Here is a 19,344-nt window from a genome sequence, read left to right as displayed (position 1 = left end):
CTTTTGAGGTTCATTTTTTCCAAGTGAAATGACATCAAGGATGAGGGCAGCCCAGCTTGTTGCATGTATCAGTAGTTCCTTTCCCTTTATGGCTGAATAGTATTACATCATGTTTAGCCATTTACCCACTGAAGGTCATTTTGGTTGGTTTCTAGTACTTTGCTATTATAAATAAAGCTGCTATAAACATTCATAGACAGGTTTTTTGTGCATAAGTTTTCACTTTTCTGAGATAAACGTCCAAGAGTGAGATTGCTGGTTAATATGGTAAGTGTATGTTTAGTTTGGGTACACTATCCAACTAATTAAGAGAGTGGTTGTAGTATTTTACATTCCCACTGACAATGTAGGAGAGATCCAGCTTCTCCAAATCTTCTTCAGCATTTGCTGTTATCACTATTTTTTATTTTAAGAATTTTTAAAAATTTTTATTTATTTATTTTGAGAGAGAGAGAGAGCACGCATGAGCAGGGAAGGCGCAGAGAGACAGGGAAAGAGAGAATCCCAAACAGGTTCTGTGCTGTCAGAGCTTAATCTCATGAACTGTGAAATCATGACCTGAGCCAAAACCAAGAGTCAGAGACTTAACCAACTGAGCCATTCAGGCGCTCCTATTTTTTATTTAAAAAAATTTTGAGTGGCTCAGTCAGTTAAGCCTCTGACTCCTGGTTTCAGTTCATGATCTTGCAGTTCATGGGATCAAGCCCCACATCAGGCTCTGCACTGACAGCACCTCCCCTACTTGTTCTTTGTCTCAAATAAGTAAGTAAATAAATAAATAAAAATGTAAAACTTCAATAATACAGTCACTTTTAATGACATGTGAAAATACCATTAGATAATGATGAATTATGGAAAAATATTAGTCCTGAATTCTCAGGAATCTGAAGCCATTTGTCCCAATGACTACTTTGTTTTCTCCTTTTGTACACAAGTTACCTTGGGATCTCAGAGAACCTGTGGCACATAAATAAAACTTACTTGCCTTAATGAGGCCTTCAACTGTACTTTTAATTGTAGTGGTGCCAATTCTGGATCTATGTTTTTACCTTTTTTGTGAGGAAGGAGGGCCCTCCCCAAAGAAAACTTTGTATTTTGAATTGCTACTTATGTCACAATATTTCTTCTGTACTATCACTTGTATTTTGAAAGAGAGTCTTCAATGCTTAAGGTTTTTTAACATTTTGAATTTCATATTCTCCTAGTTATACTTGCTATAGTATATAACTATATAAGCTATACTTATAGAAGCTATAGTACAGAGCTAAACTTGCTTATAGAGGCTTAGCAACCATGTCAAGATATATCAAATTAACTTTTTATAGATATATTTTCTTTAAACAGAAAGATCTCAGTAGGTGGATGGCCCTACTTTTATATACCACCTGATAATTATGATCCTGGATTAATTTGATTAATTCTGTTGGGAGGCAGGGAACAGAGAAGCTTGAGCTATAGAGTTGAATGACTAAATACTTTCCTCAATTCAAAATTACACAGAAAATTTCAACAACTGAACCAAAAAAACAGACATTAAAAGATAGGAATCATATTTTGTTTCATAATGTACATAATAAAGTGTTGGCAAACAACTAATATTAGCATGTGAAAATAAATTCTGTGAGCCAGCCCAAGTACATAGAGCTTAAACTGTAAGGTCCATTATTTCTATTAAATCCATTATCTCTATTAGTAAACTTCTGGCTAGGTGCCTCTACCCAGTACCATCTGTCTTTGTATGAGGCTTTGAAATAAGGTAATTTAAAAAATTATTACTGTAAGACCATGTATAGATATACAACAGCAAGAAAGATCTTTCTGTATCATTTTTGAAGCTTACCTCTTTGTAGCACTTTTCTACAATTTCATAACTGGCATTGCCCCACACTGTTATGTGTTCTCGTCTGTACTGCTTCACCAACTCTGAAACCTACATGTGAAAATTCAAAAGTTGATGCATGTGCCTATTTGTAAATCCATTTACATTATTTCACTTTACAAATGGGTTACAACTGACTTTCTGCTAGTGAGTCATATAAACTTTTGGACGAATATATGAATCCAGATTATTTTATAAAATATAAGCAATTACTTACATTTTACCATTATATGATTTATCTAAGAGAGTACCACTATTTAGTCATTTGATATAAACTACCAACAAAGCAAGTTAAATCTGAAGAAGTTAATTGCCAGAACAATTGGTTCACAGGAGCTCACTTTTATGCATGACTGAGACAAAACAACTCACTCTGAAAATAGGCTTTCCTACAGTAAAGTAATCTCTTCTACCAGGGCATTATTTAAAACAATACTGATCCCTAGAGTATCACATTTCCTTAAACAGTAGCAATCTATGAAGTCACCTACTCTAGCCTCATTTAGTTTGTGAAATACAATACAGTCAGAAGAGGCAATGCCTTAAGTACCTTCTTAATCAGCACATTGTTGTTGACTTTGATATCGATGTTAATGGGAGTATTAGGAAAGGCCTCAAAAACTTCCTTCAGTAATGGGATTCGGTTATCTTTTCCTTCACATTGGCATGCTGAGAAAGCAAGATTTTTAAAAGTATTTTTAAAAGATAACTTTCACTTTTTTGATGATTAGGAAAAAAAGATAAAGTATTGTTTTCACAATAGTATGTATTCATAATAAGGCATTTACAAAATGATGAAAAGTATGAAGAAAAGAAAAATCATCTAAAATCCAACAACTTAGATATAAGCATTGTGACCATTTTTATCCTATGCATAATTTTTTAAAGGTTTTATTTTTAAGTAATCTCTACACCCAACATGGGGCTTGAACTCACAACCCCAAGATCAAGAGTCACATGCTCTACTGACTGAACCAGCCAGGTGCCCCTTCTATGCTAATTTAATAAGAGTTATAATAGCGTACCTACAGACCTTAATCTGATCTTTTACATAAGTAAAAAAATAAATGTTGCATGTTCATACACTATATTTAGAATTATGATTTAAAATTTTTTTCATTGAACTTTTTGAAATAACTATAGATTCACTTGAAGTTATAAGAAAAATAGAGATCTGTGCACCTTTTACCCAGATCTCCCAATAATAACCTCTTGTAAAACTATACTACAATATCATAACCATGACATTGATAGTGTTAATCCACCAATCTTATTCTATTATTTTGAGAGAGACAGAGAGGGTGCGAGCGGAGAAGGGGCAGAGAGAGACAGAGAGAATCCCAAGCAGGCTCTGTGCTGATAGCATGTGTGGCTCAATCTCAAGAAACTGAGAGATCATGACTCAAGCCGAAATCAAGAGTTGGGCACTTAACTGACTGCGCCACCCAGATGCTCCTTAATTATTTTTTTTAAGTTTTATTTATTTTGAAAGAGAGATAGCATGAGCAAAGGAGGGGCAGAGAGACAGGGAGAGAGAATCCCAAGCAGGCTCCACATTGTCAGCACACAGCTCAATGCGGGGCTCAAACCTACAAACCGTGAGATCATGACCTGAGCTAAAATCAGGAGTCAGAAGCTCAACCGACTGAGCTACCCAGGCGCCCTGTCCCTTAATTATTTTAATTTAACCATTCCCCAAGAAAGGTAACAGAGTTTACCACTTCCAAAATATGGCAGTTTGGCATTAGGATTATTTTGAACGTAAGGCAACTGAGATGAAACAGATATGAGAAAATCTCGGTCCTTTCCCATCTGCCTAGAAACAAGACTTAAATTTTTCCACAACGTAATCACCAACAACCTTAGACCCTTATCAGCACCACAGGACTCCACAATACAAACTGTTGACTAGCCTTTATCTTTCCTTATTCACCTTTATATCCACCTTCCCACAATTTGCCACCCTAGAAACTCAAAATCCCTTTTGTCTTGTCATTTCTCTGAAAATGTATTGGATTTGTTTAAGATGCTATATAAACTCAAGTTCTAGCCACCTTTGAGTTACTCATCCCTGAGGTTCTCCATGACACACACATATTAATAAACTTCTGTCTTACTCTTGTTAATCTCTCTTTTGTTACAGAGCCTTGCTGAGAACCTAGAGAGTAGAAGGGGAAAAAATGTTTCCTTCCCTATACCCTGCTAGTGGACACTGAGGTTGTTTGGAAAGTTTTGCTAAGCTATCACCACTGAAATTTTCAGAGACTGAGAATATATATATATATATATATATGTTCAGGCAAGGGAAATACATGCTAATTCAGTAATAAAGAATTGTATCAATACAGCTACTCAAAGAAAATTGAGTCACAAAAAAAATAAGAAGAGGATTTTTTAATCATTTTTTACATTTCCTGAGGGTTATTTTCTTAACTTTTTCCTTAATCTCTTTTGCCTTGAATCATTTACATAATATACTATACATGCTATATTAAGTAATTTTTTTTTTTAATTTTTTTTTTCAACGTTTTTTATTTATTTTTGGGACAGAGAGAGACAGAGCATGAACGGGGGAGGGGCAGAGAGAGAGGGAGACACAGAATCAGAAACAGGCTCCAGGCTCCGAGCCATCAGCCCAGAGCCTGACGCGGGGCTCGAACTCACGGACCGCGAGATCGTGACCTGGCTGAAGTCGGACGCTTAACCGACTGCGCCACCCAGGCGCCCCAGTAATTTTTAAGTTTATTTATTTTTGAGAGAGACAAAGACAGCACGCAAGAGGGGGAGGGGCAGATTGAGATGGGGGTAGGGGATTAGAGAGAGAGAATCCCAGGCAGGCTCTGCACTGTCAGTGTGGAGCCCAGTGCATGAAATCATGACCTGAGCTGAAGTCAGACGCCCCTTTGCTATGCAAGTCTTATAAAATTTCCCCTTCCCTCTGAAACTGCAATTCCACTACCATGTGAATAACAAAATGGTAAAAGACCTTTTATTTCATCTTTATTGTTCAAAGAAGTATATCAGCAAAGTAAATTAAATCTATGCCAAAAAGTGAAAAAATTATCCATAATAAAGGCTCATATGAAAAGTCAGCATGTAAATGGGGGAAAAAAGGAAAATGGTTACTGTTTTGTCTGTTCTGTATTCCATTCTTTTTGTCTTTTTACTACTCCTTGTAATTCAGATGGTGGGACTCTGGGTCATACTGACTAGCCTCTCAATCATTTGGCTCTGCCTCCTTGGCCACAAAGAGAGCACATGAACTTTAAGCATGACAATATGAACACGGGGAGAGGTCTCCTGAAATCCTCAGCTGGATGGATCATGTGCTTTTGATGTTGTCAGAGTCCATCCTCATGTGTAGAAGGTGTGCCTTAAGGGGGGCCTGGGATGAGCACTGGGTGTTATACATAGGGGATGAATCACTGGAATCTACTCCTGATTGCACTATATGTTAACTATCTTGGATGTAAAGTAAAATAAATAAATAAACAGATAGATAGATAAATAAATAAATAAATACATAAATACATAAATAAACAAATAAAACAGTCACGTGATTAACTGTCTATTGTAACAGTGCAAATATAGAGCATTTCTATTGCTACATTCCATTTAAACAGTACTGTTTTTTAGTTAAGTAAAATTTTTCATAGCTTGTTAAGGGTGAAAAAATTAATTTAGCAGTCAAAAGAATTGCCATGGGCATTAGCTATTCACATGAAGGTAAGGTTGCAAGGATCAGCTTAGAAGTCAAACAGACAAAACTAACTTTGGAACATTATACAATAAGAATAATATTGCATCTAATAGTGGGAGAAACAAGGAAATTAGGGGAGCCTGGGTGGTACAGTCAGTTAAGTGTCTGACTCTTGATTTCGGCTCAAGTCATTATCTCACGGTTTGTGGGTTCCAGCCCCACAATGGGCTCTGTGCTGACAGTGCAGAGTCTGCTTGGGACTCCTTCTCTCTCCCCTCTCTCTTTGCCCCTACCCCACTTACTCTCTTTCTCTCAAAATAAATAAATAAACTTAAAAAAAAAAAAAAAGAAAGAAAGAAACAAGGGGATTTAAGTTACATTAATAACTAAAAAAATGGGGGGGGCACCTTGGTGGCTCAGTCAGTTAAGCGTCTGACTTTGGTTCAGGTCATGATCTCATGGTCCGTGAGTTCAAGGCCCGTGTTGGGCTCTGTGCTGGCAGCTGAGAGCCTGGAGCCTGCTTTGGATTCTGTGTCTTCCTCTCTCTCTGACCCTGCCCTATTCATGCTCTGTCTCTCTCTGTCTCAAAAATAAATAAACATTAAAAAAATTTTTTTTAAACTAAAAAAAAAAAAAGAAGTATGTTAAAGTGATGTGAAAATATTTAAATTAATGCCTCAGCTAACACAGAATATAGAAAATGAGTTGGGGAAAGAAGTTTGTCCCCAGTATTGTTCTGGGCAGAAGATAACCACCTAGGAAATACTACAAAAAGGGAAAGAGGAAAACTAGAGTGACAGGCAAGGAGTAAGCGATAGGATGTGCTGGGTGATGGGATGAGTGAAGTAGCCTCTTATAAACATGCAAGAACTTTTAAAGTGATCATTCTGACCAACCTAGACTATCCAGAATGTGTATTTTCCATGAAAAAAAAAATCCACTTTCAAGTTAGCAGGATAGATAAGAACAAACCCTTTGGTTAACACATTTTTATATTCTTTCTTTACATTTATTTTTTAATGTAGCCTGTGGTAGACCAAAGCACCTTTACCATCTCTGGTAAAATTGTGAATCACAAAGAAAGCAAGAGGCCTAAAATCTGTATTCCTCTGAGAGTTGACAGTCTCTCTCTCTCTCTCTCTCTCTCTCATATTTAAAGAAAAGTAAGCCAGAATTCTGAGGAGGGGAATAGGACGCACACGCACACACACAAAGGAACAACTATCTACCTAATCTGAATCAAGTACTGTATATTAGCCTAAATGCAGTAAATTTCACATGTAAGGCATTCTTAACTGTAATATGAACTGAATGTAATATGAATGAAAATTAATTATCCTTTTTAGCTGTCTGAAACTTGAATGTACATGGCATTGCTATTAATAAGGCATTAGAAAAGACTTTTAGGGCACCTGGGTGGCTCAGTCAGTTAAGCATCTGACTCTTGATTTCAGCACAGGTCATGACCTCCCCATTTGTGAGTTTGAGCCCCACATCTGGCTCTGTGCTGACAGCACCGGAGCCTGCTTGGGATTCTCTCTCTCCCTCTCTCTGCCCCTCCCCTGCTCATTCTCTCTCTTAAAATAAATAAATAAACATTAAAAAAGAGAGAGAGAGAGAGATGCTCTTTAGGAATGCCTGGGTGGCTCAGTCGGTTGAGTGTCTGACTTTGGCTCAGGTCATTATCTTGTACTTCATGAGTTCAAGCCCTGTGTGGTGCTCTGTGATGACAGCTCAAAGCCTGGAGCCTGCTTCAGTTTCTGTGTCTCCCTCTCTCTCTGTACCACTTGTGTTTTATCAGTCTGTCTCTCTCTCTCAAAAAAATAAAATAAATAAATATTTTTTAAAATTAAGAAAAAAAAAAAAGATTTTTTAGATGGCGAGGCCAGATAGTACAGCTGAACACTGACCTAGTTAGATGAAGGCCTAGTTTCAAGTCCTACCTCTGTCATTTATTTGTTGTATGCCTGCCCTTAATCAAGTTAATTTACATCTTTATGCCTCGGTTTCTTTATTTATAACAGGAGGAGATAGAATTATATAGTCTCAAAGGTCACTGCATATTCAAATATTTTATGACTTTATGAGAAAGGTATATAAATAAAAACTTTAAAAAAAGAAAGAAAGGAATAAAACCTGAAAAAAAAGTAAAAACATTTTTCCTCTCAAAGGATCTTTTAATCTTCGTGAGGTTTTGGCTTTGCTCTATAAACATAAAAAAAGAAACAAAAACAAAAAAAAAACAAACAAAACACTTCACTTATGAAATGTTTTTAACCTTCACAAATCCACAATGGACACAAATATTATATAATAGCTTGGCAAGTATAATCCTGTTAAATTACAAGAATGAAAAAGTGTTTACTCAAACCAACCCGGCTTAATGATACTTGGAAAGTAAAATCAAACCATTTTCAGATCGAAACATCCTTCAGAGATAGCTAATTTAAGCAATTTTCTGATTTTTACTTGGCTTTCTTAAATTTTCCAACCAAACGGAAATTACACTGGCCAGTTTTAAATCTAGGTCACAAAGTAGTTACATTTCTTTTTTAATATTATTATCAATAGATCCTTGACATTTAACCAAGGTTTTAACTAAATGCAAGCCATTCCAGGGGCATCTGGGTGGCTCAGTCGGTTAAGCGTCCAACTTCGGCTCAGGTCATGATCTCACGGCTCGTGAGTTCGAGCTCCGCGTCGGGCTCTGTGCTGACAGCTCAGAGCCTGGAGCCTGCTTCATGTTCCAGGTCTCCCTCTCTCTCTGCCCCTCCCCTGCTGATGCTGTCTCTCTCTGTCTCTCAAAAATAAATAAACATTAAAAAAAAAAATTTTTTTTAAATAAATGCAAGCCATTCCATACAAAGGACCATAATATGTACCATCTTGTAGTTTTACTGAGTTACATTTGAATCATTCAAAACATGAGGCTGAATTGTGATAGTGTGGGTCCCTGTACCTGCTTAGCAATCTTTATCTCCAGGTGGTCTATTTTCCATTCTAACAAGTCTAACAAACTGGGCCAAGGGACATGTTCCTTTGTGAGAAATATTCCCTCAAAAGAGAGAAAACTGCTATGCTTGTGATTAAAAAGTGACAATGACCAGGAAATGGGTGGTTTATTTGAGCAATAGAATTCTCTTTAATAATTTAATATAGGGAGCAGTGAAATGACATAAAATCAAACGTTACAGAATCAGTAATGATCTGAAAGGGGTCCTTTTCAATGTCTTTTCACTTATTGTTTTTGCTTATGATGGATTATTACTGCAAGTTATAGTAATCGTCTACAATTTGAAGCTTTAGAAATGCAAAGCATCCCTAATAGTATCTGGGTTTCTTATAATTAGTATTCAGGCTTTTTTTTTTTTTTTTTTAAGTATACAGGCTTAAATTACCTGTACATAAATTTAAATAGAATGAGCCAGTTAAATCTCTAGCCTTTATCATCTTAGGGTCCAGATTTCAGATCTGTAGGTCTGAAAGAGTAGGTACTGAGGGCAGTACTTTTAGCTGGAATTTACTATGACAAGAGAACACACATGTATATCTAATTCTCAGTATAAACAAATACCAAATACACTTTAATGTAAATGTTTAAGCTGCAAATGGGAAATATTACCTCTTTGAAATGTGACATCCAGTTTGCCAAGGTAAGGTGGGAGTTCCTTTAAAAGATATGATTTAAAAAAAAAAGTTAGCTCTCAAAATTTAAAAGTATTTAAAAAAATTTTTTAAGTATTTTGGTGTCTTACATTAAGATAAAGATATGCTTCTTCAAAAAATAAAAGAATAAAACATTACCTATGTTTACATAGGGCACTCTTTAGCAGAATATCCCAAACAGCAAATCAATCATAGAACTACTTTCTTTCACAACTTATAAGAAAAGAAATCTGTACTATTTAATATGGACCTTTTCTCAATAATAAATATACAAATATCTCAGTAGATAAGTGTCAAGAATAGACAATTTTAAACAATGACAATCAAACAAAAGAATCTTTAAACTCACAAATAAATAAATGCTAATTAAAATTAAAATTTAGGAAATTTTTGTTATAATATTCAATAATGGTAAGGGTACAGAAAAACGGGAATTCCTCTATTATCACATTTTAGAACTCTCTTGTTTTTTTGTTTTGTGTTTTTTTTAATTCTTACTTTGTTTTTAGATAAACTCTACGACCAACATGGGGCTTGAACTCATGACCCTGAGATCAAGAGTCACATGCTCCACCAACTGAGCCAGACATGAGTCCCAGATTTTAGAATCCTTAAAACACTTTTTTTAAGTGGCATTTTATTTTATTCTTAATTAATTAAATTAAAAAAAAAAACTTAGAACTAATTCAAATGCCCAACAACAGAAGAGGAATGGTTAAAAATAACTCCATATCCAATCAAGGGAATAACTGCAGTCATTTAAAATGCTGATGAAAAATAAGCATGGAATCTGAAAAGGCTAAATACCAAACAATTCCAACAATATGACATTCTGGAAAAGGTAAAACTATGAAGACGATAAAAAGATCAATGGTTGCCAGGGGTTGGGGGGCAGGAAGGATGAACAGGCCAAGGATTTTTAGGGCAGTGAAATTATTATGTATGACACTTGTAATAGTTGATACATATTATTACACATTAAAACGTACATGTCGTTATATGTTAAAACCTACAGAATGTACAACATTAAGAATAAACCCTACTGGGGTGCCTGTCTGGCTCTGTTCGTTAAGCGTCTGACTTCAGCTCAGGTAATGATCTCGTGGTTTGTGAGTTTGAGCCCCACGTCAGGCTCTGTGCAAACAGCTCTGAGCCTAGAGCCTGCTTCGGATTCTGTGTCTCCCTCTCTCTGTCTCTCTCCCACTCAAAAATAAATAAACTCTCTCTCTCTCTCTCAAAAATAAATAAACATTAAAAAAATAAAAATAAACCTACTGTTACCTATGGATTTGGGGTGACAATGATGTGTTAATGTAGGTTCATAGATTGTACCAAATGTAACACTCTGGTGCAGGATGTTGACGGGGGGGGGGGGGGGGGGGGGGAAGGTTCAGAAGTTAGTGGAAACTCTGTACTTTCTGCTCAATTTTGCTGATAACTGCTCTAAAAACTAAAGTCTATTAAATGAGAAAGCATGGAAAAATGTGTATCATGCCATAATGTTAAAGTGTTTAAAAACACAATATACATAATATACAGTAGGATCATAACCATGTAAAAAACATACAAGATATACATACAGATAGTATCCTGTTAACATAAGTTTTCTTTAGGTGGTAAAACAAAGCATTTATTTTTCCCATCCATTTATCAGTCTTTACTATAATGGCATGTAAACCACTAAAATCAGATTTCCTATCCTTGAAGACTAAAATTAATTCATATATTTAATCTGATCAAATAAATTGTAGAATACTTCAAGCAAGTTGAATTTTAGTAGTTTTACATTTGAAGACTTTGGTAATTTTGTTAAAATATTTATAAAAATAAGTCTCCAGAATGTATCCACAGGTGTCTGTAGTAAGTACAAATCCTCACTGGAAATTAGAATAGTTTTCTTTTTTTTTTTTTAATGTTTATTTATTTTTGAGAGAGAAGGGGAGAGAGAGAGAGAGGGAGAGAGAGCATAAGCAGGGGAGGGGCAGACACACACACACACACACACACACACACACACACACACAGAATCCAAAGCAGGCTTCAGGCTCTGAGTTGTCAGCACAGAGCCCAACACAGGGCTTGAACCCATGAACCGTGAAATCATGACCTGAGCTGAAGTTGGATGCTTAACGAACTGAGCTACACAAGTGCCCCTAGAATAGTTTTTAAAATTTTCTTTGACATTCATTATTTAATCACTATCATTTATTTTTTATTATTTATTGAAACACTATCTGGCATTCATTGTTTTTAATAATCTTACAGGCTCTAGTATCTATTAGATAGTAGTTTATCATGCATTGTTACTTACACAGTACTTGAGATCAGAGATGTTTACATTGACTCCAGTTGATCTCTTTAGATTCTCATCATGTGACACTACAACTTGTTCATCTTTTGTGATATGGCAGTCCAATTCCAGCATATCAGTTCCAATTGTAACTGCACTGAAGAAATGCAAAGAATAATGACATTCTGAAAGTTAAGTAAACTTAACTTTGTCAGATGTAAAAATTTGGAGTTATAAATCAAATAGCAAAAAAATCTCTTAACGCTAAAATTTCTCTACACTGTCATCTACTAGATTTATTGATGTGAAAATATTCTAAAGTAAACACATAACAAGAGAATCATGTTACCCCTTTCCATAACCCGGTATCCATATTCCTGACAACCCAGTATAATGGAAAGAACACTGGATCAGGGGGCACTTGGCTGGTTCAATCAGAAGAGCATGCAACTCTTTTTTTTTTTTTTTAAGTTTATTTATTTATTTTGAAAGAGAGAGAGAGTGGGGGAAGGGCAGAGAGAGAAGGAGAGATAGAAACCAAAGAAGGCTCCATGCTGTCAATGCAGAGCCTGATGCAGGGCTCGAACTGACGAACTGTGAGATCATGACCTGAGCCAAAGTCAAGAGTTTGAGCCCCACATTAGGTGTAGAGATTACTTAAATAAAAACTTAAAAACAATAAAAATAATAAAACACTGGATCAGAAGTTAAAAAAAGTCTGGATATCAGTTCCTGCTTTGCTATGAACTTGCTGTATAGGGGTACCTGGGTGGCTCAGTCGGTTAAGTGTCCAACTCTTGATTTCCACTCAGGTCATGATTTTAAGCCCCATGTTGGACTCAGCACTGACAGTGAGGAACCTACTTGGGATTCTCTCTCTCCTTCTGTCTCTGCCCCTCCTCTGCTCATGCACTCTCTCTCTCTAAACAAATAAATAAAGTTAAAAAAAATCAACACACAAAAATCAGTTATGTTTCTGTATACTAACAATGAACAATCTGAAAAGGAAATAACAGAACAATCCATTTACAATAGCATCAAAAAGAATAAAAAATTCTTAGAAATTAACTTAACCAAGGAAATAAGAGACTTGTACAATGAAAACTACAACACACTGCTGAAAGAAATTAAATAAGATACACATACATGGAAAGACATCCCATATTCGTGGATTAGAATGCTTATTATTAAGATACATTGATCTACACATTCAATGAAATTCTTCTAAAAATCCCAATGATTTTGCAAAAATAGAAAGATCCATCCTAAAATGCATATGAGAAGCACCTGGGTGACTCAGTCAGAAGAGCATGCAACTCTTTATTTCAGGGTTGTAAGTTTGAACCCCGCTATGGGTGCAGTGATTACTAAACATAAATAAATAAACTATAAAATGCATATGAAATCTCAAGGAAACTCAAAGAGTCAAAACAATCTTGAAAAAGAACAAAGTTGGAAGACTCACACTTCCTGATTTCAATATTTACTACAAAGCTACAGTTATCAAAGCAATATGGTGCTGGCATAAAGACAGACATATAAATCAATGAAACAGAATAGAGTCCAGAAATAAACCCTCTCATATACTGTCAAATGATTTTCAACAAGGGTACAAAAGACAATTCAATGAGGAAAGGATAGTCTTTTCAACAAATGGTGCTGGGAAAATTGGATATCCACACGTAAAAGAATGAAGTTGGATCCTTACCTAACACCACATTGAAAAATAAATTCAAAATTGATCAAAGACCTAACCATAACTCCTAAGAAGAAAAAAACCTTTAGAAGACAACATACAGGAAAAGCTTTACCACACTGGATTTGGCAATAATTTCTTGGCTGTGACAACAAAAGCACAGGAAACAAAAGAACAACAACAACAAAAAAGACAAACTGTACTTCATCAAAATTAAAAATTTTTGTGTACCGAGGATGGTATCAACAAAGTACAAAGGTAGCCCACAGAATGAGAGAAAATATGTGCAAATCATCTACCTGATAAAGGATTAATATCTACAGTATATAAAGAACTCCTTAAAAAAACCTCAACAACAAGAAAATAACCCAATTCAAAAATGAGGAAAGGAACTGAATAGATATTTCTATAAAAAAGACATGCCAATAAGCACATGGAACGAAGATAAACATCACTAATCATTAGGGAAATCTAGTCAAAACCACAATCAGAGGGGCACCTGTCTGGCTCCACGGGAAGAGTATGTGATTCTTGATCTCGTGGTCATAAGTTCAAGCCCCATGTTGGGTTAGAGATTACTTAAACTTTAAAAAAGAAAAAAAAATCCCACTATTTCACACACTTTTGGAAGGAAGGAAGGAAGGAAGGAAGGGAGGAAGGAAGGGAGGAAGGAAGGGAGGAAGAAGGGAAGGGAAAAAGAAAAAAAAAAGTATTGGCCAGAATGTGGAAAAATTGGAACGCTTGTATACTGTTGGTGGGAATATAAAATGGCAGTTCCTCAAGAAAACTAAACACAGATTTACCATATGATCCAGCAATTTCACTTCTGAATACACAAAGAAAAAACTGAAAGCAGGTACCCGAAATATTTATACAACCATGTTCATAGAAGCATTGTTCATAATAGTGAAAATTAGGAACAACTTAATTGTCTATCAGCTGATGAATGGATAAACAAAATGTGATATACCTACAAAGAAATATTATTCAGCCTTTAAAAATGAAGGGAATTCTGGGTAGCCTGGCTGGCTCAGTCGGTAGAGCATGAACTCTTGATCTTGGGGCTTGAGGTTTATGTTGCATGAAGAGATTATTTAAAAATAAAAAAAAAAATCTTAAAAATAGGAAGGAATTCTGATATATGCCACAACATGAGTGAATCTTTAAGGTACTATGCAAGGTGAAAAAAGCCAAAAATAAAAATACAAATATTCAATGATTCCACTTATATAAAGGTACTTAGAATAGTCAAATTAATAGAAATAGAAAGTAGAATGGTAATTACCAGGGCCTGGGGGGAGAAGGTAAGGGAGTTATTAATTGAATGGGTCCAGAGTTTTGATATGGAAAGATGAAAAAGTTCTGGAGATTAACAGTGGTGATGGTTGCATAGTAATGTGAAGATTAAATGATACTGAACTGTACACTTAATTAAATGGTAAGTTTTATGTTGCGTATATTTTATCATGATAAAATAAAATTTTAAAAATTGGGGAAAAAAGAAAAATTGAAAGGATCAGATCAGACAATCTCTAAGTTTCCTTTCACATCTAAGATCCTATCACTTTTATAAAGGGTATATCACAGTGGTTAAGAGCACAAACACTGAGCAAAAACAGGGTAATTATGTGAGGTGATGGATGTGTTAATTAACTTGATTGTAAGAATCCCTTCACAATATATATACATATCAAATCATCACACTGTATATTTTTTTGATGTTTATTTTTGAGGGAGAGAGCAGGGGAGGGGCAGAAAGAGAGGGAGACACAGAATCTGAAGCAGGCTCCAGGCTCTGAGCTGTCAGCACAGACCCCGAACGGCTCGAACTCACAAACTGGGAGATCATGACCTGAGCTGAAGTCAGACGCTTAACCAACTGAGCCACTCAGGCACAGTGGTTAAATACCTTAAATATATTATTTGTCAATTATACCTCAATAAAGTGGGGGGGGGGGCGGGAAGTATAGACACTGGAGTCTGTGTTCAAATACGGGGTCTGCCACTTACTTGGGCAAGTTATTTAGCTTCTTTATGCTTCAGTTTCCTTGTTCCCAAAGCCGTGATGACACTATCAGCTCTCTGTACCTCCTTACAACGTACCTTACCTTCCAAGCAGCCCCACACTCTTTAAATACTCCCTTTGCCTGGAATGCCTGGGTGGCTCAGTCGGTTAAGCATCTGACTCTTGGGTTTTGACTCGGTCATGATCTCACGATTCATGGGTTCACATCTGGCTCTGCACTGACAGCGCAGAAGCTGCTTGTGATTCTCTCTGTGTCTCTCTCTGTCCATCCCCCATGCTCACTCTCTCTCTCTCAAAAATAAGTAAATAAACAACAAAAAAGAATACTCCCTTTGCCTGAAATGCCTTTTGCAGAAAGACAATATACAATAAAATAACAGACACAAACTTGAACAGGCACTTCACAGCTGAGGATTTCCAAATGGCCAGTAAGTGTATGAATAGATGTCCCAAATCAAATGTCAAACAGGGAAATGTAAATTAAAACCACAATGAGATAGCATTACATATCCACTAGAATGGCTAAAATTAAACAGCCTGACAATAAATTAGCAAGACAGTGGAGCACTGGAATCCTCATGTATTGCTGGTGTGAATATAAATTGGTACAATCACTTTGGAAGGTATAAATATAGACCACCATGTGATCCTGCAATTCCACTTCTGCTAAGTATATATCTGAGAGGGATGAATGCATTTGGCTATTAAAAAACAGATAACATTACTTCACACATCATGGGTGAATCTTACAGATATAAACTGAAAAAAGAAAAACCTGACACAAAAGTATAAATACTGTATGATTACATTTATGTTTTCAGGAACTAGCAAAATCAATTTATCATAAAATAATAGAAATATAGAATAACAGAAATTGAATAATGGCTATCTAGGGGCAACAAGCTGGACAAGTGTCCAACAAGTGTGGATTGGGAAAGGTCACAAGGACACCTTTAAGGGTGCTATAAATGTTCTGTATCTTTATCTGGGTGGTGGTTACAAAGGTACATACATACTAAAATTCACTGGGCCAGGGCCTCCTCGGTGGCTCAGTCGGTTAAGCATCCAACTTGGGCTCAGGTCGTGATCTCACGGTTCGTGAGTTCAAGCCCCATGTCAGGCTCTGTGCTGTTAGATCAGAGCCTAGAGCCTGCTTCGGATTCTGTCTCCCTCTCTCTCTGACCCTCCTCTGCTTGCTCTCTCTCTCTCAAAAATAAACATTAAAAAAAATTCATCAGACTATATACTTAGATTTTGCATTTTATGGGATGTATATTTTATACAACACAAAACAGTTTTTTAAATGTTTATTTATTCCTTTTTGAAAGAGGGAGAGAAAGAGAGAGAGCAGGGGAGGGCCAAAGAGAGAGGGAGACCAGAGACAGAGAATCCCAAGCAGGCCCTGTCCTTTAGCCCAGAGCCCAATATGGGGCTCCAACTCATGAACTGTGAAATCATAACCTAGATCTAGTTTACTACTGTATTCCTAGTGCCCGGACACAAGACCTTGCACAGCTGGTACTCTGTAAGTTACTTGTTAAAAAACCTCTGAATGTGTGAAATGCCCACCTAGCACTTTATGCACTAATCATCGCGGGTGACACTTCAAGATGAAGAAAAAGTAAACATGGGTGAAACAGGGAGAAAGTTCTAGAAACACTTTTTTAAAATTCAAGAATGGAAAGAGTAGAGCTGTGGTGAGCAGAGGAGGTGAGAAGACACAAAAGTAGATAAATTATGTTTGTGCAATATATTCCCATGCACTTAAACCACAAATACCAGTGGTTCATAAGAGGTCAGGTCTCTACAACTGTATATTAAATGCCTAGAGGAAAGGCCTATGTCTGTTACATATTTTCTAATGTTCACGATGTAGGGCATATTGTAGGTATCCAACGCATTTCTTTCTTCTTTTTTTTTTGATAGAGAGAGAGAGACAGTATGAGTGGTGTAAGGGCAGAGAGAGAGCAAGACATAGAATCTGAAGCAGGCTCCAGGCTGCCAGATGTCAGCACAGAGTGCACCCGACACAGGGTTCAAACTCACAAACCACGAGATCATGACCTGAGCTGAAAGTGGACACTTAATGGACTGAGCCACCAAGGCACCCCATTTCTTAATTTTTTTTAAATGTGTGTTAATTCACTTGGTTAAAAAAGAAAGAATGAGGGACACCTAGTTGGCTCAGTCAGTTGAGCGTTGGACTCCTAGTTTTGGCTCACGTCATGATCTGTAGGTTCAGGAGTTTGAGCCCTGCATTGGGCTCTGTGCTGACATCACGGAGCCTGCTTGGGGTACTCTCCCTCTCTGCCCCTGCTCCACTCATGCTCTCTCAAAATAAATGAAAGAAAGAAAGAAAGAAAGAAAGAAAGAAAGAAAGAAAGAAAGAAAGAAAAGAAAAGAAAGAATGAAGTCATGGTAAGTGGAATCCAGTGGGACCTAGATTAGAAGATTAAGATCCTTGGCCATCCCAGATCTAATGATTCTAAAATTATGTAGCTGCCAAAATTTGCCTTTGGAGTCAACCACTTACCCATTTTCTCTGACTTCACTTACCTCTGATGATCCACTCCAATTAGGATCCCATTCCCAATTCCCATCCTAGGGGCGCCTGGGTGGCTCAGTTTGTTAAGCATCCGACATTTGATTTCAGCTCAGGTCATGATCTCATGGTTTCTGGGTTTGAGCCCTGCATCGGCCTCTGGGCTGACAGCCTGCAGAGCCTGCTTGAGATTCTCTCTCCCTCCCTCTCTGCTCCTGATTGTATGCACGTGCTCTCTCTCTCTCTCTCAAAATAAATAAATAAACTTAAAAAAAAAAACAGGGGCGCCTGGGTGGCGCAGTCGGTTGGGCGTCCGACTTCAGCCAGGTCACGATCTCACGGTCCGTGAGTTCGAGCCCCGCGTCGGGCTCTGGGCTGATGGCTCGGAGCCTGGAGCTTGTTTCCGATTCTGTGTCTCCCTCTCTCTCTGCCCCTCCCCCGTTCATGCTCTGTCTCTCTCTGTCCCAAAAATAAATAAACGTTGAAAAAAAAAACAAACAAACAAACAAACAACAACAACAACACCAATTCCCATCCCAAAGGCCACTTGATGCCTTATGCCAAAATCTCATACTGCTCCCCTACTCCTCCCTAATTAACACTCCTTTTCAGTGTCCTAATTACTACTAGTTGTTAGGAGAAAAACAAACCTGGCTCCTTAATGTAATTCTTACTAAGATGTAAATAATTACCTTTATGTGTCCTCTTCTAAAGGATACCCACCTTTAAAAGAGAATATTTGTTTGTCAATTGTGTTTGCTAGAACCACAAATGGATAAAAATAAAATCCAAAAAGAAATAAGCAAACAAAAACAGATTTTAGGTTCATAGAATTACTTTTCTGTATTTTTAAATTTCCTTAAATGTTGTTGTTATTGTGTTCAGTTTTTTTAAAAAAGAATAAAAAATGTAGAAACTGTAAGCAATATATACAGCCAGCAAACAGTTTTGAAATAAAACCCCAAAATCCTTTATATAACTAAAAAAAATTGCTACTACTAATTTTTGGGCTTGTGCATATCTTCCTTTCTTTTTCTTTTCTTTTGTTATTTTTTTCTATGAGTATGTGAAGGGACAGTAAGAGCAGAGACTATATTTTCCTGTATTAAAAAAAAATTATACCTTCTACCTAAGAAATCTAAGTATTAAGCTTGCCATTAGCTGAAATGTTGGCTATTTTTAGAAATGTTTAGGAATTCGTATAAAAAATATTTTCCACTTATTGTATGCTTATCTCTTATTAATAAGCTAATAAAAATTCAGAGCAATAGTAAGTGCATCCAGGACAATTTGTAAATTATCCTAATAAAATTATCCCAAATTTGATACAGAAATAGCTAGAAAATAGCAAGAAAAAGGAAATTTTTTTTATTACTTTGGCCTTCAAAATTTTCCATAAATAACAATATGCATCTACTTCAATTGAAGCACTAGATATTTTATAGCTGAATTTCTTTCTTTTTATAATATAGCTGAATTTCTAACAAGCTGATTACAAACATAGAAAAAAGGAAGCCAAGGCTTCAATACTACCAGAAAAAGAAA

General features: G+C 36.4%; 1 protein-coding gene across 1 annotated transcript in view; it reads right to left on the bottom strand.

Annotated features, from left to right (window-relative positions):
• GDPD1 (glycerophosphodiester phosphodiesterase domain containing 1) overlaps nucleotides 1–19,344 on the bottom strand; it is a 49,815-nt gene that overhangs the window by 12,685 nt on the left and 17,786 nt on the right. The window contains exons 3-6 of the mRNA XM_049637795.1: nucleotides 11,557–11,692; nucleotides 9,202–9,247; nucleotides 2,430–2,548; nucleotides 1,841–1,930 (exon numbers count right to left, since the gene is read on the bottom strand). Coding sequence (XP_049493752.1) covers nucleotides 1,841–1,930; nucleotides 2,430–2,548; nucleotides 9,202–9,247; nucleotides 11,557–11,692 — 391 coding nt within the window. The remainder of the gene's footprint in view (nucleotides 1–1,840; nucleotides 1,931–2,429; nucleotides 2,549–9,201; nucleotides 9,248–11,556; nucleotides 11,693–19,344) is intronic.

Source organism: Panthera uncia, chromosome E1 (assembly GCF_023721935.1).
Source record: "Panthera uncia isolate 11264 chromosome E1, Puncia_PCG_1.0, whole genome shotgun sequence".
Classification (NCBI taxonomy): domain Eukaryota; kingdom Metazoa; phylum Chordata; class Mammalia; order Carnivora; family Felidae; genus Panthera; species Panthera uncia.
This window is presented reverse-complemented; position numbering and strand designations above follow the sequence as displayed.